The sequence below is a fragment of the Sorex fumeus genome, unplaced genomic scaffold (genome assembly GCF_029834395.1).
Source record: "Sorex fumeus unplaced genomic scaffold, SorFum_2.1 ptg000072l, whole genome shotgun sequence".
Lineage (NCBI taxonomy): Eukaryota > Metazoa > Chordata > Mammalia > Eulipotyphla > Soricidae > Sorex > Sorex fumeus.
The window spans coordinates 7,298,348-7,321,040 of record NW_026606129.1 but is presented as its reverse complement, the minus strand read 5'-3'; the positions used below and the strand labels follow the sequence as shown (position 1 = coordinate 7,321,040).

Sequence of the window (22,693 nt, the reverse complement as noted above, 5' to 3'; positions counted from 1 at the left end):
GGTGGCATGCACACACACTGAAAAAGGGCTTGTGTTTTCATGTTACAGATGGAAATTTGGGTGAGCTTCATGTTTCTTCTTGGCTGGGTTAGAGTCTGCTCAGCTTCCTGACTTACTCTCTGTTGCAACATCTTAACAGACTTGAACAAGTCACAGGATTGGGAACAGGAGTGACCCCAGAAATCACCACTTCAGGGAATGATGAGAAAAGTGGGGGGTCGGTGGGGCAAGACCTTCCCAGCACCAACCTTCCCAGCATCAAGAGTGGGCAGTGTGTGTATATGTGTGTATGTTAGTGTGTGTGTGTGTGTGTGGGGGGGGGGGGATGGTACTGTCCATGCTAAAATGGTTATCTTAGCCTGTTTTGGCTTTTGATTAAAATGGCTTCAGCATTCTGGTGCCAGGCCTTGAATCTGATGAGACTGATGATGATCAGGAAGTGCATGCACCCTTTGAGAATACTTGTGGGTCTTATTTAAATAGGGTGAAATGAGTCAGAGAGAGAGGGACAGCCGTATAATGACTGCACTTATTTGTGGAATATAAAGTAACAGGATGGGAGGCTATCACCCAAGGATAATATAGATAAGGGCCAGGATGATCTCTCAAGACAGCTTGGAAACTGACCTCACAGATTGGGGGAAAAGGCAACTGGCATAGAGAAGGACCCACTAAGTGAATGATGCTTGGAGGGCTCGCTTGGGATGGGAGATGCATGCTCAAAGTATGCACCAAACATGATGTCCTCTTACTACCTGTATTGAAAACCATAACACCCCAAAGGAGAGAGAGAGTAAGAGGGAATGTGCCTGCCACAGAGGAGGGGTTGGGGGTGGTGGGAGGGATACTGGGAACCATCAGTGGTAGAGAATGGGCACTGGTGGAGGGATGGGTACTTGATCAGTGTATGACTGAAACTTAATCATGGAAATCTCTAAGTCTATAACTGTATCTCACAGTGCCTCATTAAAAATGTAAAAAAATTTAAAAAACAATAGGGTGACTGCTTATTAGACTGTGAACTTTACCTTTAAAATGTTTGCTGGGGACACATCCAGCACTGCTGTAGGCTACTTCTGCATCTGTGCTTAAGGATCATTCTTGGTGGTGCTTGGCAGATTGTGTAGTGCTGGGAATTGGACAAGGGTGGCAAGTCGAGTGCCGAGAGCCCTGTGCCCACTCACTGACCCTGTGACCGTTAGGTCAAGATTTTCCATTACTGAGGTCTCAGTTCAGGGTCTGTCTGGATTCCTAGAACCACCACAGGGCAGAGGAGAAAGAGGCCAGGGGCAAAGTCAGGATGGTAGAGGTGTTCCTCAAGGCTTAGAAGGAGACCCGGGTGTCCTGGTCATCTGTCTGCAGTGGCACTTACTGTCGTCTATGTGACAGTGATGGACATTAGCAACTAGGGATAGAGCAAATGGATTCAGAGCTCCAAGGTCACCTCCTAGTTGCCCCAAACTCTGAGAGTTGCTGAGTTATTCCTGGATAACTCAGAATTATTGGGTGCCCTAATTCTCTGAAATTGACTCCCCTGAGACACCAGAACCTACAAAGTTGATGGAGAAGTAGTGGGTGTGTGGAGACTGAGGAGGAGCACACAGTATGCTCCAGTCCCGCTCTTCCCTCCCAGGCCACATTCTGGTGACTCTGTGCCATTTTCTAATATGTGTCACCAAATCACAGCATGAAGCAGCAGTTTCTCCCCAACTCACTAGCTCTCCTATGTTCTAAGATATGACGCACGAATTATCAAAGTAGAGAACATTGATCTAATTATATGTTAGATATACAGTAGCACTATTTTTTACTGAGGAACTAAGTTCCACCTCATACCTTTCCACATCTGATCTTTGTGCCTCTAGGGGCCATCCACGGGACCCCAAGACACCCTATTGTCCCAGAGAATATATATTGCCCAGCCCTAGGGTTCCTTCCAAGCAGGACTGCCCTTTGATAACCCTCTTTGCTTATAACCTTGAGCTGCTCTCAATCCCTCTCAACTTCCTGTTCCAGAAGCTCTGCCTACCGTGACCTTGAAGGTGCCCTTGAGCTTCCTTCTCTCTTTCTGATCTATGGGCTGCAACCTCAGCCTGGCCACATCCACTCAGCCTACACCACAGATCCCTCCCACCCCCTCAAGGAGGGTTTCCTTGACACCCGTAGGCTTCTTGGTTCTCCGTGCAATTGACCATCCCACCACTTTGGGTTTGGATTGTGGCGACATTTACTCTCATCTGCACCCTGCTCTCTCTCTGCTTCCTACTGAACTCCCTTCAATAGACTCACTTAAAAAAATGAGAATTATTTTATGGAACAATAGACACAGAAATAACTTCTTAAAATTTTATAAAGGAAAGGCAAAAATCTCCTTCCGCAAAGCTGGATATGTGTTGCTAGGAGTGAAGGCAAGCAAATAGAGCCGATTTGGCCAGGCCAGTGAGGCGAGGACCCATTCAGTCCTGTAAATGCTCTAATGATGGGAGGACCTATCCCACCAGTGCGCTGCAAGGCTCCCTATTTCCTGCACACCCCAGTTTGGGAGTTGAGGAGACACTGGCTTTACAGAGCAGAGAGCACAGGATACCTCAGGCCAGGGGAGGGAGTGTGAGATGGGGGACAAGCACAGGCTGCAGGTAGGACCCCCTTCCCGGGCACAGAAGAGCAAAGCAGGGGTAGCCAGGGCAGCTTCGGGGCTCTGGGGACATTTGGGTGGCATTGGGCCAAAGGGATTTTGGAGTTTTCTGGTAGTTAAAATGGCTCCCATCCGCTGGCATCTTATGACTGATGTTTTCATTCTCCCTGCAAATGAGCGGTATCAAGAACAAAGAAAGAGATGGCATTTCGGCAACAATACCTCTTAATTATGGTGACATCCTGAATACATTGTGTCAAGTGTCAGTCTCCATGGAAACGGCTGGGTGGTAATGAGCCAGAGCCCAGGCAGAAGTCAGGCTTTGGGGAGGCCACCCCACCTCTTGGTCTCTTGGTGGTAACCCCGCACGGAGTGGGGTGGGGAGGGAACGTCTGTGTGCAGTTTTGAGGCTAGCAAGGGCAGCAGACAGAGAGATGGCTAGAAGAATGGTCCCAGAGGTGTCCAGTCAGTCCTAGGAGAGGCAGGGCTTTGCTTTGGTTCGCTGAATTCGCATCTGAAGAGAAAGGCAGTGTGGTTCGCTGGGCCTGTCTTCTCAGTTAGTCGCCTTCATGAATTGGAGAGATTTCCCTGAACTCTTTAGCCCATAAGATGGCCAAGAGTTAAAACCATTGAGGAGGGCCCAGGAGGGGAGCATGTTCAGGTGTAGGTTCCAGGGGGAGAGTGGGATGAGCAGAGCCCTCTGTGGGGGACAGTTCACGGCCAGAACCGTGGACATGCCTCTCTCCCCTCTCCATCCACTCCACCCCCCTCCATCTCAGCTTGCAATGGACTCTCAGATGCACTCGGAGCCAGCGCCAGAAGCAGGGCTGAAGTCTCTCCTCTTCTCCTTTGCTCACAAGCCCTTCGGGGGCTCCCTTGCTCTTCTGACAGGGACGGCATCCCCAATGAGCTCCATGCATGCCAGGGAATGGGCAGCAAGTGCAAGGTTACTCCAAGAACTCTCTTCCACATCCTCTTGGTCTGCTCACAGTGCTCTTGGCTCCGCCGTTCCTGCCTCTGGTGAGATTCCTGCTCAAACCCTTGTCACAAGAGCTCATTTTGTTTCAGCCATGGTTGGGGACAGGATGCCAGCCGCTGACCCTGTGGAACCAAGCGTCACCAGGAAGGAACCACCCTACACAGTGGCACATGCCCTCCAGATGTCCTTCCATCCTTGCCACGGACATGCCTGGCCTGGCTCAGACAACTAGGCATGGTGCTTCCACCCCGGGCTCTGGAAGTGCATTATCACGAGATGCTGAGAGGCCTGGAGTAATCTGGTAAGCCAACAAAGATCGGGACAAGGAATTGTGTTTGGAGCATGGCAGCCCTCGGAGGTTTCCCTGACAGAGAAGGAAGAGCACAGAGACTGAGTCCAGATAGGCCCTGGAGGCAGGTCTGGGAGGTGTTCGCCCGCCAGGCTCCAACACAACATAAACCACTGCTCACCCGGACATCAACTCCATGCAGGTCACAAAAGCTCCGTGGGAGGTGTCAGGAGAGAGGCAGAAGGGAGGTAGAGTGGGGTCTGAGGGTCTCCCATCAGAGCATGGGTTTCCATTCCCTGCACCTTCCATCTTTCTGGCTATTCATGATAAAATGTCACCTGTCATGGCAGTCAATCTGGCTCTTTGTCGTTCACTGCAACAATAGTCATTTATCTGCATATAAAATCAACTTCACAACCATTTGTGAGGAAGAAGTGTAAACTGGATTCAGACTCCTCCACATGATTACAAGACATTTTAATATTTTTTTCCAAAAAAGGAGAAACTATTGGATTATTGTGCTATAAAGTCAGCTGTTAATACACTTCTGAATTACTGGGAAAGAAAATGCTTTCAAACTTTTAATCAACCACTCCAATGGCATTTCTCATTTCTATTCTTGCTGGAGAATCTGAAGAGCTCATCATTATCATAAAGTCTCGGCCAGGATTTGTTTGCAGCTATTTCAAGCATTTAAGTTGATATGCAATGTCTGTTGGTAGAAGCCAGCCTCCAATTTTTTATCTCAAAATAAAGTAAAGGAAAAAAATCTCAAAAGAGTTCTTCTGAAGACATGGCATATAGAAGCAATCCATACAGAGTCTTGTGATGTGCTGATCAACAGACCCCAGCGGGGCTGGTGATGAAGGGGCCAGAAACTTGCTGTGAGAAGAAAAGGTAATTCATTCTGGAGACGTGAAGGGACAGTTTGATCTTCTTAACAGCTCACCGGTTATCACTCTGAAAATGAATTCTCCATGCAGCCTCCAGAACATGATGTTTGTGAAGCCACCTGACCTTGGCAAATGGGGATGTTCTCCAGCCACCTTTGTGCAGAAGGCTCATGGCATTCATCTCCAGGGTGCCGCCAGCTATTAATAAGTTATTTTGGGGACCAGGGAGGTAGCTGAGGTATCAGGGATGCATCTCCTACACATCCAAGACCTTGAGTTTGATCCTTGCCCTGCATCACCCCAAGCAACCACAGATATAGGTGGAGAAGCCCCCAGCATCACTGGGTCCCAAAGCTCAGAGCAACTAGTTGAACATGACTCTTGGCAGTGGACCCAGAGCTCCTAGACTCTTCTGGGAATCTCATACCTTAGAAGCATCTATGGAGCTGCAGGGTTGTGTCCTGAGGGAAATCACAGAGGTGTTAAGCACGTGACAGAGTGACACTTCTATCTCCATTTTTTTCCTTCTTCTCATGCTGTATGGCGGCCGTCCCTGGAACCCCACATCTCCACATCCCACCTTCCCAGGGCCTCCTTAAAGGATCTCTGGGGAGAATTTAAAAGATCCTCTTGTCCTCTCAGATACAATTTCCGGTAGCAGACACACATGAACCTAGAGGGTGTGTTCAGGGGGCCTGGCCCCAGTCAGTCTTGCAGAGCCTGTATAATTGGATCTTGAGGAAGTTTCCAGCGCTCAGGACCAGCGCTGATGGCATCTGTGCTGGACCAACGCTGCTCTCCTGGCTGCCCTTGGATCTTCCTGGGGAAAGGCTGGTGGTGACAGGCACAGACTCCCAGAGCTGGGCCAGCAGGCAGTGGAGAAGGAGGGTTGCAGGAGCGTGTGATGGTCAGTCAGTGTTCACAGTTGTGTGGTACCCTCCTGCTTCATACCATGGCAGTGTCACTATTGGCTTTATTAGCACTACCTCTCATATGGGGATAGGATTGTTTTTTTATGGAAATGTCATTGTGACATTTGAAAAACAAAAGTGTTTTTGTACCCAGAGATTGCTCCTATGCTGATACATCGCATCCCACCCTCCTCCTAATTATTCAAGAGCCGACTTACTGTTAGCAATTAGATGAAAGTCTGCAATTATGATCTGTGTATGTGACAGGGCAAATGGGGTTTGAATATATTATTAGATTTTTATTCCTTTAGGTACTTTAAACCAGCATTTCCAACCTGGGGGCATATGGCCCCCTGGATAGTCCAAGGGAGTCACAGGTGAAAAATCCTATTAGTAGAGGTGCATAAGGCAAGAGAGCAGGGGACCAACCAGTAGGATGAGGAACACAGGAGGCAAACAATGTCAGAAGAGGATCACAGTTGGGAAAAGTTGACAAAAACTATTCTAGGTGATTCTATCCATACAAAAACACCTAAAGCAGATTTTAAGTGAAATTACAACTTGGCCTCTATTTTTATGCTTTCTGCTAAGACAGAAACACCTTCAACAAACAATAACCCAGTTTAAGAGCCAGTATTTAACTTAAGCATTCTCTGAGGCTAGAGCAAAATGCTGGTTTCTGGTGAACTTGCATTTTCACAGCAGTTGAGTTTTAAGTTAATGGCACATATTGGACCTGGTCAAAAAATTAGTTTTCAAAATCTCTTTGGTCCATCTTGCTCCAAGACTGCCCCAGGAGCACCAGCAAGAGCTTGTTAGTAACTTGGGGTCCAAGAAGCCTGTACAGGCCACACCTGCATCTTTAGTAGCTCCTCGGAAAGTTAACATTTGAGAGCCATGAATAGCCATGAATGATTATAGTGTGGCCTGGTACCACAGATTCTGAAGAGCCAGAGCCCACCAACTGGGATTCTTTGCTGTTTTCTGAGACTTCAACCTCAGAGCAGGAGGGGCCACTAGTCTCTGCTGTTCCCTTCTCTTCCTGTGTCCTTTGCTTCTGCTGACTAGGAGATTGGACCCATGTGTCGTGACAGAATCTGTGGCATGCATTTCTGGCATATCTCTCACTGAGATTCACTCCCTGGCCTTTCATGTGTCAGCTCAAAAGGGATTGTCCACCTGCAGGTGCCAGAAGCTCCGTGGCAGAGGGGGGAGACCCAACGAGGCATTGACAACCCTGCTCCCTGCTCTCAGACCACTGAGTCAATAATGTCTGTCAGTCGGGACGAGCTGCTGCATTAGCACAATGAGGTCCCACTCAACTCAGAATTTGGTCTCAGAGGCATCAACAAAGACCCTCATCTTTCTTTTTTTTTTTTTGTCAATGACAACATCATTAAACCAAAAAGACATTGGCATACCTAGTTCATTGCAGCCCTGTGGAAACAACAAAAGGGCCCAACAGCAGACAGGGATAAAGGGACTGAGATAACACACAGAAAGCGGCAGCTCAGCTATATTAAAAAGATGAAGTGCTGCAGTTGGCTGAAGCTTAGAAGGAAGGGAGTCTGTCACGTTGCATGACAGGGGATCCAAAAGAGAAGATCAATACCAGATGATCTCATATGCAGAGCATGACAAGACAAAGGAAGAGACTCTTCCTCTTCCTTTCTCAGTGCAGACCAACCCTGAGATATGAACAACAGAACTGGGAACTGAGGCGTCTAAAGGGATTAGAGGGGACCATAGTGGATCTTGAAACACTGTGAGGGACTGGGGTGGGACGATAAAATAACTCCAATCATATTGTAAGCTAGGGTACCTCAATAAAAACATGCAAAAAGTTTGAAAAAAGAAAAATGAGCCCATTAGCCAGGTACTCACAGCTCCCGCTAGGAGTTTCATAACCCCCATCTTCCACCACATTCTCAGACCAATGAGATGGTGCTAAATCAATGCAGATGCCTGTTTGAGCCTCCATGAGACCCCTGCTCTGACCTCCACAGATCTCCAGAACCTACAGTGATGGAAATTGGCTTCCATAGGGATAGTCTGGGGGCAGGGGAATGCTGGGCAGCTGCAGTTGTCCTAGTGCCATGCATGGGGGCCTGGTCCCAGGACAGCTGGGGTTCCTGCTTGTCTCAGCTTCTACTGTGACCCCAACGGAGTGGAAACCACTTCCTGCTCCTGACCCGGGAGGCAAGGGAACCTGATTCATTTTCAGCCCGAGCTAAAAATGAATTTCACCCCCACCCCGAGCACCTTATGTCTGCTTTCTGGTGTTCACTCTCTGCTCTGTTCATGTCTGTGGTGGGGAAAGCAAGGAAGGACAAGCCCCTCCGTGGAAGGCTGGTGACAAGACTCTGGACTTCTTCCTTACATCTTCCAGCCATTTAGCAGGATGTATAGACATGGGGGCTACTATCTGTGTTCAGCCATAGCCAAGTGTGAGCTGCCAGGGAGGGGAAAGTTCTTGCGTCAACATGTTAAAATTCTACAAGACGTGGTTCCATGTCCACATGTCCACTGACCCTCTCCACACTGGCCAGGTACTTGAGAGTCAGAATCTTAAATATCTCTGCTCAGCACAGAACCCTGTGGTGCTCACTGCACTTCTCTCTGTGATGTCATGTGATTATTGAGCCCTTGTCATAGTAACTTGCAACTAGCCTTCAGATGGTTGAAGGAGCGAAGTGGATCTGCCAGGATATTTATGGTGGCTATACCTGCTATTTATGAAGACTCTGAAAATCTGGCAGCTTCCATGACAACAAACTATAAAACTTGAGAAAACTCCAGCAGTATGACATTTCCCATCATCCATGGAATGGCTTGTCCAGAATTGGACGTGGGAATGGAGGGGAAACAAAGCTGCCGCCGGGATCTCTCTGGTGTGTCTCCAACAAGCCACCAGATGGGCTGGATTCCCAGGAGCACTATGCAGCCCATGGCCCCAGCTTCCCATGACTTCCAGCTGTCATGTGGAGCCTGAGTATGGGATACGGTTGGGAGTTAGATTTCTGCCTGGAGTGGAGAGGAGCACAGTGTAACTGAAAGTCTGGTATTTCCTGATCTGAACACGGAATTCTCTGAGAGGGTCCTAGGGCAGTCTGCCTCCTTACCCTTTTTTGGAAAGGATTCCCTCGAAGGTAGATGAGCAGAGCAGTCAAGGATGGACCATCCATCAAGTGTCCAGACCGTATCTGGAGGTCTTGTCTCACCCATCTGGACCAAGCTGATCAGTGTGGAATCAGAGAATCAGATCCCTGTATGGCCAGGTGAGTGCAGGGTGATGTGTGTGTGTGTGTGTGTGTGTGTATGTGTGTGTGTATATGTGTACATGCGTGTGGGTGAGGATGATGTGTATCTCCAACTTGTACCATGTCTAGCTCAGCATTCATTGACTCTACTTGAGGTTGGTCCCTGCTAGAGCTAAGTTTGTTTGTATGTTTTGTTGTTCTGTGCTATTACAATGTTCCACAGAAGGCTCTGAAGAAAGACATCATTCACGGCTCGAGCGATAGCACAACGGGTAGGGCGTTTGCCTTGCACCTGGCAGACCCGGGTTCGATTCCCAGCATCCCCTATGGTTCCCTGAGCACCACCAGGGGTGATTCCTGAGTGCAGAGTCAGGAGTAACCCCTGTGCATCACCAGGTGTGACCCAAAAAAAGCAAAAGAAAGAAAGAAAGAAAGAAAGAAAGAAAGAAAGAAAGAAAGAAGGGAGGGAGGAAGGAAGGAAGGCATCATACTTCCTAAGAGAAATATATCTTTGAACCCCTGAATTTGGTTAGCAGTTGGAGCTGCATGGGTTCAAATGGGTCTTGTGGTGTTAGAAAGAGGTCAAGAAAGTTTTCCTTTCTGCTACTTTTCACAAGCAATTGGGAACTCATGGAGAGCCAGTGCAGGGAACAGAAGAGATGAAAGCATCTTTCTAAACAACAGGTGCATGTCTTGGCAGTCCCTGAGAGGTACAGTGCTGAACTAGAAAATTTGATTTATGTTGGTTTGCTTGTATTTATTTATGCACTTATTTTTTATTGAGCTATAATTGACAAATAGTATTAGCTGCAGTTGTACAGCATAATTATTTGATATTTGAGTTGACTGCAAAATGCTCACTGTAATAAACCCGGTTAACATCTGTCACCAGACATAGTTATAGACCATTATTTGCTTGGAAGAGAATTGTTAAAATCTACCCTCTTAGCAGCTTTCAAATCTCTATAGAAAGTTCATGAAGGAGACTCACCATACTGTATTTACAACCCAGCATGGATTGATTTTATTTCTAGAGATTTGTGCCTTTTCACCACACCCCCACCTCTGAACCACTTTCTATATCCATGAGTTTGTTTTCTTCAAATTTAAAACATTTTATGCTCCACATTGAAGTGATAATATCGTATTTGAATTCCCCTGACTTTTGTCTCATCCCTGTGGACACAAATAGCATTATTATAAAATATATACACACATATACATATGTATATATATTATTTATTTTTGGTTTGGGGTCCACACCTAGCTGTGCTCAGGAATCACTCCTGGCAGGCTTCGGTTTGGGGCTTACACCTGGCTCTGTACACAGGGATCATTCCTGGCAGGCTCAAGTCTTACCTGCTGTGCTATCTCTCTGGCTCCAAGAGCACATTGTTTTAATGACTGAGCAATAATACTCCAGGGTTTGTGTGTACAGACCACAATTGTTTTACCTATTGATAGATAATTGGGTTCTTCCCGTAGCTCGGTTCTCATGACCGATGCCTCAGCCAATACGGGCGTGCAAATATCTTTCTGAGTTTGTGTTTTTGTTTTCTTTGGATGAATGAAATGGTGATTGTTGCACACATCTTTAGAATCTCCCTCCTACTTTCCACAGTGTGAGGCCGTAGCTCCAGGTGGTATGATCCGTATTTGAGCCGCGTGCATGGAATCATGGGGCTGGGCACCTTATTGCATACTTGGGTCCATCTATTTCTTGCAAAAGTTTTTTACATCCTCTGCCTGTTTTTAAATGGATTGTTTTAACTGTATGAGTTCTTTACATATTTTGCCTCCTAAGCCCTGCTAAGATGATTGATTTCCAAACATTTCCTTCCATCAAATAGGCTTTATTTTTATTTGTTAGTGGTTTCCTTTTCCATAAGGAAGCTAAATTACCTGGATATTGTCTCAGCTATTTACTTCTCCTTCTGTTGCCTTTGCTTTGGGGTTCAGATCTAAAACATAGCGACTCAGGTCAAAGTCCAGCATCTTTCTGCTGGGATTTCTGCAAGGAGAGTTCCAGTTTTAGGTCTTTCGTTCAAGTCTTTAATGCACTTTGAGCTGATTTGTGTGTGTTTTGGATGAAAGGGTGACCTGGGTTCATCCTGTTGCAGGCTCTAGGTTTTCCAGCACCATTCCCTGAGGTTTAATATGGAATCAGAGTATTTTGAAACCATCTTGTGCTTTAAAGATGGGTCTTGAGAGAGAGTGTCAGATTTAGGTGTTTGCCTTCCAAGCAGCCAAACTGGGTTTGATCTTCTGCACCAAATATATTCCCTTCAGCACCATCAGAAGTGACCCCTGAGCACAGAGCCTGGAATAAGCCTTAAGCACAGCCAGGTGGGGCCTAAAAACCAATAAATAAATGAATGATGGGAGCAGCTGTTCCTCCTGCCTTGGAGCAAGCATGATCTCCCAGAGGACCAGCTTTTGAGGCTCTGTCTGTAACAAGAAGCAGCACCCACCCATCAGATCAGGTGGTTCTGGGCCAGGCTCCACCAGAAATCAGGAGAAAACTTGCAGACAAAAGAAACAGCAAACTTCATCTTTTCAGACTTGATTTAATCTCCTGTGTAATTGCAATGGTAATAATAAGCTTCAGAGAACTGATTGCTTAAAAATAAGGTGGCAGGGTGAAATTGGGTACATGCTGGGCTATTACACCCCACTTGCCACCCTGGCTTGAAGGCAAAAGCTAGAAGGACTGCAGATGGACCCCCAGGAGGTCCAGCACACATACCTCCAGGCCCGCTGGCTTCCTGGCTCTGGAGACATAGATCCAGAGCACAGCTGATGATCTGGGGCCACTAACCTGATCCTCCCAGAATCCTGGATCTTGGTTCTCCATCTGACTGAGCAAGTGGCCAGTGGCTCCTCATTACTGATGCTTAGAAAACACTTAGCTGATTTTCAGCTCTGGAGATTTGAGGCAACTCTGTGGAAGACCTTTCTTTCTCCGTGTCTTGTAAATGAATGTCCCCATCCACAACTTTCACAGCTGTCCCATGAAGAGGCACTGAAGTATAGATTGTATAGGAGTGAGTACAGATTTTCAGCCTGCTTGGTCACTGGCACTTGGACAAACACCTGCCCAGCCTCCACCCAGGGTTTGTCCATCTGCTCACGAGTCATGGCCACGACTGAAGGCAGCTCTGATAGTGAGGAGTAGGACCTCCTGGCACGAGAAAACCACAGACCAGAATGTTCACAATGGTAAGTTGATGGGTTCATTGGTACTGATTTTAATTTTTTTCAAGGGTACAACTTTCCCTTTGATATTTTTTTCTATACTGCCAGAGTCTAAATTCATGGATAGGATTTCATGAAGGATATTTGATGCTGAGTGTTTCTATTTCTTTTCCTGGAAAAATTCATAGCTTGAATGCAATTTCCCAAAGGAAAGAGTTCTTCTAGCTCGGTCTCTTCCACAGCCATTTCCCAGCTCCAGTTTAGTAATGAGCATCGAGCAGCTGGAAAGGTCTCCCTGGACTCAGCCAGGCTGACAGGCTGACAGGCCCCTCTGGGATTTAGGATCTCACACTTGCTCTCCTCTTAGCTTTGCATGCTGGTTTGGTGCTTCACTTACTCTAACCCCAACACCCCCCACCCCAAAGAAACAGACTCCTCAAGATGCTGCTCAGCATTGTGCACTGTTCCTAATTACACACAGACTCCCACTTGCTAACATGACACACAGTGTTGCTTTATGACAGTACTGCCCTGTCACACTCAGGCATTGTGCCTCCAGTTTGTGAAGCCAGATACAAAGACACCTAGGACACGCTGCATACGTCAGTTTGGGTCCGAAGGAATGGCCAACCACTTTCCTGCCAGCACCAAATTCCCACTTTGGGACAACTGCAAGTGGAAAGGGCTGGGGCACATGTTGTGTGGGTCCAGTGGAAGGTCTGTGGATACTGTGAACCTGGTCTGGCTGCTCAGCTCTTGAGTGTGTTTGGCGATTGGTGTGCAAATGCCACATAAGACCTCCCTGGTCACCAGATCCAGACTTGTTTCAAGGCAGGACTGTGTCATGACCACTGTGCCTGAAACTGTAGCTCAGGAAATAGGGAGTGTTGCAAGTACTGCATGAAGCACATGGGGGACCTTTCCACAGAGAGGAAGATGTTTCTAGAAAATGGTTTGTGGTAGCTCACAGTATTCATGGCATACGCCACAATATAAGCCACTTGGCACCAGCAACCAGAACAGAACATGGCCCTGATACCCTCTGAGATCCTGCAGGCCAGTCACACAATCACTGGAGAGTGACCAGAATGAGATGCCCTTCTATACAGGCCTCCCTTACTTTCCCTCTTGCTCCGTTTGGGCAGGGGGACTCAGTGCATCTGGCAGAGCGATATTATGGGAGTGGCAATGTTCTGTCATCCTCTGCCTGAAAGCCCTGGCTACAGCTATCTATGGTGAGCTTGCCACATGTCAAATGCAGCTGAAGACCTTTTCAGTTTTCTTCTAATGATTTTAAATTCCTACAGTCTCTTGGCGAGGGAATACAGAACGAACCCAGCAGAGACAGATCTATTGGTGAGATTCACAAGTAATAGCTGATCTCTGAAGATTGTATCCTATGCCAAGCATGGTGTGAGGCACAGTCTATGTACTAAATAAATGAATTCTAATGACCTGGGAGTTACTCATAGCATGCCCAGCTTTCAGATGCTGTAAGTAATTGCATTATTAAGAGAGTAAGCAAAGCGCCCACTTCTGTATCCACAGTTGGAATTAGCAGCTTCAGTCTGAACTACAGGCTTCTATTGCCTCCTCACAGCTCACGCAGACAGCAGCAGCAGGAATGGAGAAAGTGGTGGTCGTGGCCATTTTTACTGCCTGGCTGAGCAGAAAAACACCAATGAAGAGTTGAATATGGCCATTTCTTTGAAAACTGGAGGCTCACAAAATTCAGAGTAGATTCTCCTACTGTGTAACTTGGCATGACTGCATAAGGCTGCATTAGCTCATGTGGGCAGCAAAAGACCATGACCCATCCTGGCCCAAAGAACGCAGGACCAGGAGAAATATTAACTCTGTCTCGGATCTGATGTTGTCATGGAGACCCAGCCTTAAATGCAGGAGGTGCGTTCTGCTCCAGGAGTCAGCTCTGTGGTTTGCCTCTTCTTTTCCTGCTCCAGCTTCAGGGATGATCTCCGGGGAGAAGACTTTGATTGAACTAGCATTTTGGGGGCCAGCAGACAGCTGGAGAGACTTCCTAAAGACAGTGGACATCGCATGAACAGTAATGCAGGTGCATCTTTCTTTTTGACACCTGTTGACATCCTGGAATCCACTCTACTCTGGAAGTGACTATGGTCCTATTGATCCCATCCTGCTCATCTAGGCGACCCCAGTAGCCAGGATATAACCCAAGTTTCCACATCTGCTGGTGCGTCAGGATCCCTGGGGAGGTGATTGTGCAGAGGAGCCTCAGGTGAAGGGCCAAGAAGCTTCAATGAGATCTGCAGGCACGCAGACGGTCGTTTCAGAAGTGGTCTTCTGGACAGATATCCTCAGGCAATAGAAGCCGGTCCATAGTATTAATATCTGAGAACTCACAGATACATATAATCTAGTTGGGCTTGGCTACCATATTAGATGGATTTGTGTCTTGAGCCAGGGAAGCTGAGCTGTGCTCTGAATTAAGTGGGAGCTCTGTGGGTTCCAACTCACTTTCCCCTTTGTCAGTGCAGTGAAATTTGGGTTTTAAGGCCCTGGCGCTCTCAAGAGATCCATACCAAAGAGGTGAAAGCCAGAGCAGTGCCAGTGTCAATACTTCAATCAGAAACTTCTGCAGGTTTTCCAGACAGAAATCAATGTGGCTTGGTGGCTTTGCCACTCCCGACTTTCCTTATGGTGTATGCACAGCTTTGGGATGACTAGCCGGCACAGGGAAGAGGACTGGTTGGCTTAGGATTCTCAAATTCACTACTGGAGCAAAGCCACGCAGAAACCTCGGGTCAGTTGAGGTGCTGGAGAAACAGTAGTGGCAAGACCGTGCCCAGCTTAGCTCTTCATCCTTTCCCTGTGTTCGGTCCTCACCAACCACGGAGGTTACAGCTTACAGATGATGACACAGAGGGCCCTGCGCCTGGGTCCCTGTTAGAGGCAGCCTGTTGCTTGCCGTGAAGGATGAGGGTTTTTACCTGAGCACCTGCTTCCCTCCCGCATACCTTCTTCTGGGAGCTCAATTGAGAACCTTGATTCTGCCAGTCCTGCTCCTCCTTCTGGAACCTGTACAATGTTCTGAGGGCTTCTTCAGCAGCATATATGCGGATCAGCTTCCAGCAGAAGGTCCAGAAGTTTTCCAGAAGTCCCAGAAAAGGTTCTAATGAACCAAGAGTAGTTTCTGAGTAAGGAGGGGGCTTTGTGTAGTATGGTGAGGACCACCCAGATCACACTTGTCCCAGGCTTGCCCCAGACGGGCTCTCAATGTGCCAAGATCCCAAGTGGCTGGAAGCAGCCTCCATGGAGCCTCAGCTCAGTGTCTTTCCTGGCCAGGCCCAGGGTTAGGTGATGCATGTTCTCACCTGGAAAGAAAGAGATTTGGGGTCTCCAATCACCACGTAATGCTCAACATGACCTAAAGTGAGGGGAGGAGGATTTAAGTTTCTTGTGCATCAATGGAGCATGTTTCTCATTGACACGGGAGGGCCAGTCTGATGTGAGCTGGGCAGTCTGTTTCCTTCCAGAGATTTTCTGTGGGGAAGTGGAGGGAGGCGCGAGGACAGAAACCTGGGTTTTGGAGGTTTCAAGTTCACGTCTCTGTGCCAAGGAAGTGTCATCTTTTCAGGTGCTCCTCTTCTTGCTTGGGTTGTAGGCCAGGCTGGTGGCCGGCCAAAGAGTGAACACACAGAGTCCATGCTTTTTATATAACTGACTGAACTCACCCAGTAGGGTCAGTAGATTTCAGGCATGTTATGATGTGAATGTCATTGAGTGCTCTGAGGTCTAGCATCTAGAGGTGAAAACATGGTCTTTAATGTGTAGTTTACCAAAGGAGTGGGCAGAAGCATAACAAGTACTCTTAGCACTTTTTTTTTGTTGCTTTTTGGGTCACACCCAGCGATGCACAGCGGTTACTCCTGGCTCTACACTCAGGAATTACCCCTGGTAGTGCTCAGGGGACCATATGGGATGCTGGGAATCGAACCCAGGTCGGCCGCATGCAAGGCAAACGCCCTACCCGCTGTGTTATTGCTCCAGCCCCTCTTAGCACTTGTTGTTCCATAGAAGGAGGTAAGTGTGGAGGCAAACAGAAATGGAAAGTGCACATCTCTGTCCCAAGGTGCCCTGAGATCAGGCTGTGACTTCTGCGGTGAGATGCTGGAGAGCCACTTTGTCTGCAGGTGGCTCTGGGTCTCTGAGGTCCAGAGGGAGAACAGTGCATGCTGGGTACATCACGGAGATCTTTTCTTCTTCCTTTCCTTTCTTCTTTTCTTCCTTCCTCCCTCCCTACCTCCCTCCTTTCCTTCCTCCCATCTTTCTCTTTCTTATTTTTGGACCACACCCTGCTGTGCTTAAGGAGTCAGTCACTTCTGGTAGGGTCTGGGGGACCCACAGGGTGCTAGAAATCAAAGCTAGACTTGGCATGTGCAAGGTCAATGTTTCCCCAAATATCATCTTTCTTGCCCTTCCTTTCCATTTCCGAGACATTTATTAGGAATTTAAACAGAGGACAAGTGCTCAGGCACCTACCCAGGATGTGTTGTGGAAATTCAGTTTACTGCTCTGAACCTCAGTTCCTCTTTATGTCAAGTGGAAATGAAGACGAAATCCATCCCGACAGAACGCCTGGGACAGAATGCTGCCCTGTGACACCCTGATTCACAGCTGCTACTGACACATGACTGTGTACTGCTGGGCAGGGCCACTGGAAGACGGAAAAGTGGAACCTGTGGCCTCCAGAGTAGGGATGTGTGCTACAAGCTGGATAAATACAAGGGTCTCTGGGTGGTATCGGTATTTGTTTGCAGTATCCCAGCCTCAAAAGGAAACAAAATGTGTTTTCACAAGCAAAGATCAAGGGACTCCATCACTCCAACAGGCCAAAGACTGGGACTGGGATGAAGGCTCTTCGCCTTGCCAGCTGGCCTGGAGAGACTCTCGTCGAATCCCACAGGTCAGGCTGCTGCTGCTTTTCTAAGCCTCAGTGGTCCTGGGGGTTAAGACAGCAATCCCTGACAGGTTCGCCAAGAAAAAGAACTATGAATGACCCTCACAAGACCCTCAACTCTCCTGAAAATAGACCACATAGCTAGAGAAGAACTTGCCTTCCATAGATCTGTCCTCGCCTCCTCTGGTGGGTTAAAGCAGAAATCAATCTAATCACAAATCAGGGGCTGGGGAAGGGTGAAGAGGGAGCCAGCAGGGTGGCACACTGCTCTCTCCAGCTCAGTCTTGCTGCCCCCCTGGCTCCCTGCTGAGGACAAGCCCCATTTTAGACAAGAGGAAATGAGATGGTAGCAATAGATCTCTCTTCTTCACTGAGCCCCAGGCAGCGGGGAAGTTGGTGCTACCCTAGTCACAATCATGCAGCATCCCGGAGACAGAGCCAGAGAAAGGGTGTGCGAGCCCTTCGCCAAGACTTGGCCCAGCTCTCACGGGAGGAGGCGTGCAGCTTTCTGGCTTGCTCCTGTAAGGGGTGGGTGCAGTGACAGAGGCAGGAGGAGACGTCTGGCTCCTCTCTCTTCTCAGCACAGACCTGGGGCCTCTGGGAAAAGGAGCAGTGATGTAATTGGAGAATTCAACTTGAAACAAAAAAACCATAATGAGACTATTCATGTGGATCATAAAGAGAAATAGTGGTTAACTCTGATTCCTACAGAAAGTTCATTTCAACTGCAACTACGTCCCATTTCATATGCACGGGGGAAAGTGTCCGCCAAGCTGAGGCTTTCAGGGGAACTTGTGGGAGTGAGGGACTATGACTTGCTCTCTAGAACATGCTCATGCCCAGAAACAGGAGTGAGAGAGACTGGCCAGATAACTTGGTTTAGGATTTAGGGCCCTTGCTCTTTGCTTTTGAAATGCAAGAGAGACGGGCTTAGGAACACAATCTGTCCAAGACCAGCTGCCATGAAACTGTACTTCATGGTCCTGAAAACCACCAAATGGATCTTTTTATTTTTCCTCCCACAGACTAGATGCTGTAGAGTTGGGGGAAGCCTGTGCTTAATGACACACCAATGACACGAGGGTGATGGTCGAGTGGAGCATAGCTTATCCGAGCCTCATCCGTTGAGTACGACCCCTGGCACCATCACAGGAACACTGGTGCCACAACCAACTCTGTGATCAGGGCAACAGGGTGTGTGCTGAGCCCGCAACTTTGTGTCTGAACTCTACTCGTGAGAGATGCAGATGGAAGGGCACCGGTTTGCAGTCACAATACAAAAGGGACAGGGAAGGGGATTCTTGGAATGTTTTAATTGTACAAGTGCAGTGTAGACTGGTGGATTTTCAGAATTGTATGTAACTACTGTGACTTCCAAATCGGCGACTTCGGGGTTTGAAATATTGCCTTTTCAGGGAAATCATTGTGACCCTGGAGGATTTTGCTGGAAGTACCCAGTTCTCATGCTAAGGTTGTGCGCTTGGTATTTTTGGCTTCTTAGTAGTGCCTGGATGACCAGATATTTACTGGGCAGCAGGGAGCGTCCCGAGGGTCCAGTTCACTGCATACACATATCCAGAGAATGCAGTAGTTGCTAAAGTCCTGAAGAAAGAAATGACTATATTATACCCTCCCCATTCCACCACCCCACATTCATGCTGCTTTCTATAGGACATCTCCTATAAACAATCCATCTGCCCCAGATGCAGTGCTTGAATTATGAAAGTATTCTTGCCTGGAACCAGAATGTATCCCACAGTCTGGTGCCAGCTGAGCTCTTTTCTCAACAGCTCCCAGTGTCCTTCCCCAGGGAGAACCAGCTCAGACCTCTGTGTGCTATCATGTGGTCAAGCTTTTCTTGAACATTCCATGCAATCGGGGTTACAGTCAGCTTCTGTATCCACTTCCATAAGGTTCAGACTAGCACACAGGAAAGGTGTGGAATGAACATTTCTTGGGCTGTTGCAACTTAAGAATATCCTTACTATCCATGAATCCCACCCAACAAATGGGCTTACACATGCAACCAAACACAGTGTCCTTGGGACATGCTAAGTGTGTCTCTCATATGTTGAGCAGCAGCAGAGATGCCGGGCATGTGAAAGTTCCACCCATTTTCAGTGGAAACTGAACAGCGAGCAGAAATGTCAAATATTAATTGGCTTTTGAGGATTCTGCTTTTGAGAGAAAAGATAGTGTATCGTGGAGCTCTTGGGCAGAAAGAAATATGTCCCCAAAGATTTATCGCTGCATTTATTTCTAAGGTGATTTCAGGTCACACCTTAAAGACCAGTTCCAGGTTAAAGTTTGGATCATACTCTGTAAAGATAAACTTTTTAGTGCTGCCAAATGGATTCAAAATTGAGGAAGTCTCCACTTACCTCCAAGATACCATAGTGAACATTAAAAAGGAATGTGTCCCCACAGGATACAAAAACTTGGTTCACACATTTCCTAAAAGCTTAAAAAATGAGAAAAGGTCCCACTGTGCGTATTATAGGAAATGATAGTACTGCTTCGTACAAAACCACTTAATACTTTTGTAAGATGTTGATACCATTATATTGTGTTCTTGCGTGAAAACACATACCTCATCAAAAGCTGACTCAGGGCTTTCCTGTGCCTATATTTGCAAGGGAACCATTCATGTGGTGTAATCAGCACACACCCCATGGCGTGAGGACACACCACCTAAGCAAACCAGTTCCTGAACTGGCTACCATACCCAATTCATCATACAATAACTGCTACTGGACTAGTAATGAATTAGGGAGTTTTCACACTGGCAAACAGACAAAAGATGCAGGCAGTGTAACTGAGGTAATGTCTGGGATTCCTCAAAAAGAGGGGCATCGGAAGGATGGTACACTGAGCAGGGCCTCTAAAGGCTTTCCCCAGCAGGAGGTGGGATGGGATCTTAGTGCTAGAAATTGAACTTATACTGTAAACACAGAAGCACAAAATTTCCCTCCTGAATGTGTTACTTTATATGTTGTCTCCCTGAAACCACTACATGGGAATGGATTCAAACACGAAACATAAACTTCTCCTTGCACACTTCTCTTATTGCATCTTGAACAAGATTTGCTCCCCAACTGGAATGAATGTGACATACATCAGTCTTCTCCAGAGATGGGATAAAGGCTATGTAAGCACATATTACTAAGTTGGAGTTCCTTCCAGTGGACAGAAAAAGAAGCATATTTTCAATGCAAATCACATTTTTACTCATAATCTTTGAAACAAGACAATTCTGGCCAAAAACAAACTGCTGATTGCGAAACATCACACACTATGTATTATTTTTCAGTGTAGTAAAGTCTAACCTGGCCCATTTTCATTTGTACCCTTTGAGTCACAAGGCGTTAAGTTAGAATGAGGCTGAAGAGAATGTTGGGCAGCAATCTGTCCCATTAGCCCAGGGAAAGCACTTCCTCATTATTTGCCTCCAGTCTCATGCAATAAAAGGATCCTGCAAGTGATGAGCTGCAGTGTTTTTGACAAGAACTTAGACTGCAAAACCCTGAAGTCTCACTGGAATGCAGTTCTCTGTTCACCAGGAGAAGAGAAGGCCCCATTTAGAAACTAGGACGGATCATGTTGATGGAAAAAGGCAATAGTGATGTGAACACAACAGCTGAAATGAAAGACTAAGTCACTGGCATTCATCTAAACTCAACAGGAAATGTAATTACTCGAAGATTACTCTGGTCCTGTCTTATAGTACTAAAGGAAGTTTTGTTTTTAAAGAACAAGATATTATTTGTATTCAGAATACCATTAGGAATACAAAATTGGAAAACAGGTTAGTGATGATCTTATAAAAGTTCTATTGAGCAGAGCAGCCCAGAAAAGAGAAAGACCAGCTCAGGTTAGAAAGCAGATCCCCCTTCTGTGATGACCTTTCTGTACCCTCTTAGTCTCGCTAGGTCTCAATTTTATAAGCACAAAGGAGGATTAGAGGAAATTAAAAGAGTCCTTGCACTCAAAATCACCACATGATTTTAATGTTTACTCTCATTTGTGTTTATTTTTCATTTCTTTGTTGTACCCTAAGTTCGGCCGGATAAGAATGCTGGTCACAGTCAGTGATATTAAGATGCTGTGTAATGTTGGTTAGGATGAAACAGGGAGTTGATGATAATATTGCTATTACATTCTATCCCTTTCCCCCTATTACTCCCACCACCACTACCCACCTTTCCTGCAGGTGATACATCCTTTAGCGATAGCCCAGAGTCCAACAGCAGCCTTCCCTGGGGACCATAGTGTGGTCTTGTCTTCATTTTTCATGTCCACGGCACATACACACCACTCACCATTTCTTCTAAGTGATTTGTTTGAATCCCCTGCGTGTTCAGTGGAAACTGTTGGGTTTGAGTAATGGTCAAACTCATCTTGAAACCTGGGGTCTTCAGTGAGGCTTTGCAGCTGTGAAAGGTCTGAACTCTGTTTCCCAGTGTTTCTCTTTGAGCCCCAAGTCACATTTAATATATATTTATACATTTAATACACTGTCAGCAAACCCTTTTGTCTACTTCTTTGCTGCAAAACAGAAAGGAATCAGGACCGTTTGGGGTTTAAGATGATACTGCTAGATTATTTTTTAAATTAATTCAACACTGGGAATATAAAGCCTTCATTATATTCAACAGTAGCCTCTCAGGAGTGGTTGTTTCAAAGCAGCGCTCCATCGACTGTGTCAAGAGCTTGTGTCAAGAGCCACCAGCTCAGCCATGCTGGCTCCGTGTTGAGCAAAGACAGGGGCACACACACCCACACTCAGGTGCTCCAGAAAGTACACCAGGCACAAGACCCACAGCAGCTGTTGGCACCACGCTCAGCAAGCAGATGGTCTTGGGAAACACAATCCTTCGGGGAAATAGATTCACATGTGGTCATGCACGGTTTTCATGGAGACATTTTGAATTCTCAGCGGAGACAGGCACACACAGAGAAGTAGAAATTAGATGGTTTCTTACCTTTTGGAAAGCAGGCAAAAGCTATACTGTTGGTGGGATAGTGTACCAAGTAACAGACTTTTGTACACTCTTTCTTACTGGTGGTAAACAGTCTACAGGAAAAGTAAATATACAAGGATGTATAAAATAAATGTGCACACAATATTCCCATTTATTATTTCTTTTTCCATTGGGAGCAGAGCTTGTGACAGAGATCCTAGACTCAGGCAGAGCAGGTCACTGTGTTTCGGGCACCTCTGAACTGGGGAGCACTGCAGTCTCCCGGGGAAGGCGATTTATTTGGGTTTTACATGTATTTCTCATGTGTTCCTCCTCTCAATCCAGCCCCCTAGGTCACAGCCTTGTCCAGCCAAGCTGCCCCACCAATGTGATTGTCTGCAAGGATGAAACAAATAGCATTGAGTTGGGAATGTTCTGGATTGAAATAAATGCAGAAGCCAAATGGAACAAAAACCCATAACACATCAGCACAGTGCAGGAATCTCTTCCAGAAATTTCCAGGTAGATGCAGGGTTTGAGGGGCACATCCATTTTCCAGCAGTTTGAGGGGCAGTTTTTTTTTAAATCAAATAGCTACTGACCATGATAGTTCTGTATCAATTTCTTCTTT

At 46.8% G+C, this 22,693-nt stretch overlaps 1 protein-coding gene across 3 annotated transcripts in view; it reads right to left on the bottom strand.

The window, feature by feature from the left end:
* The window catches only part of GRM7 (glutamate metabotropic receptor 7), a 931,188-nt gene that overhangs the window by 13,053 nt on the left and 895,442 nt on the right, over positions 1-22,693 (bottom strand). Inside the window, exon 10 of one of the 3 annotated variants that reach the window (XM_056129058.1) lies at positions 21,655-22,175. The exons of the other annotated variants lie outside the window; for them this stretch is intronic. Coding sequence (XP_055985033.1) covers positions 22,105-22,175 — 71 coding nt within the window. The 3' untranslated portion in view covers positions 21,655-22,104. Of the gene's footprint in view, positions 1-21,654; positions 22,176-22,693 lie in introns of those variants that run through there. 3 annotated transcript variants of the gene reach the window in all.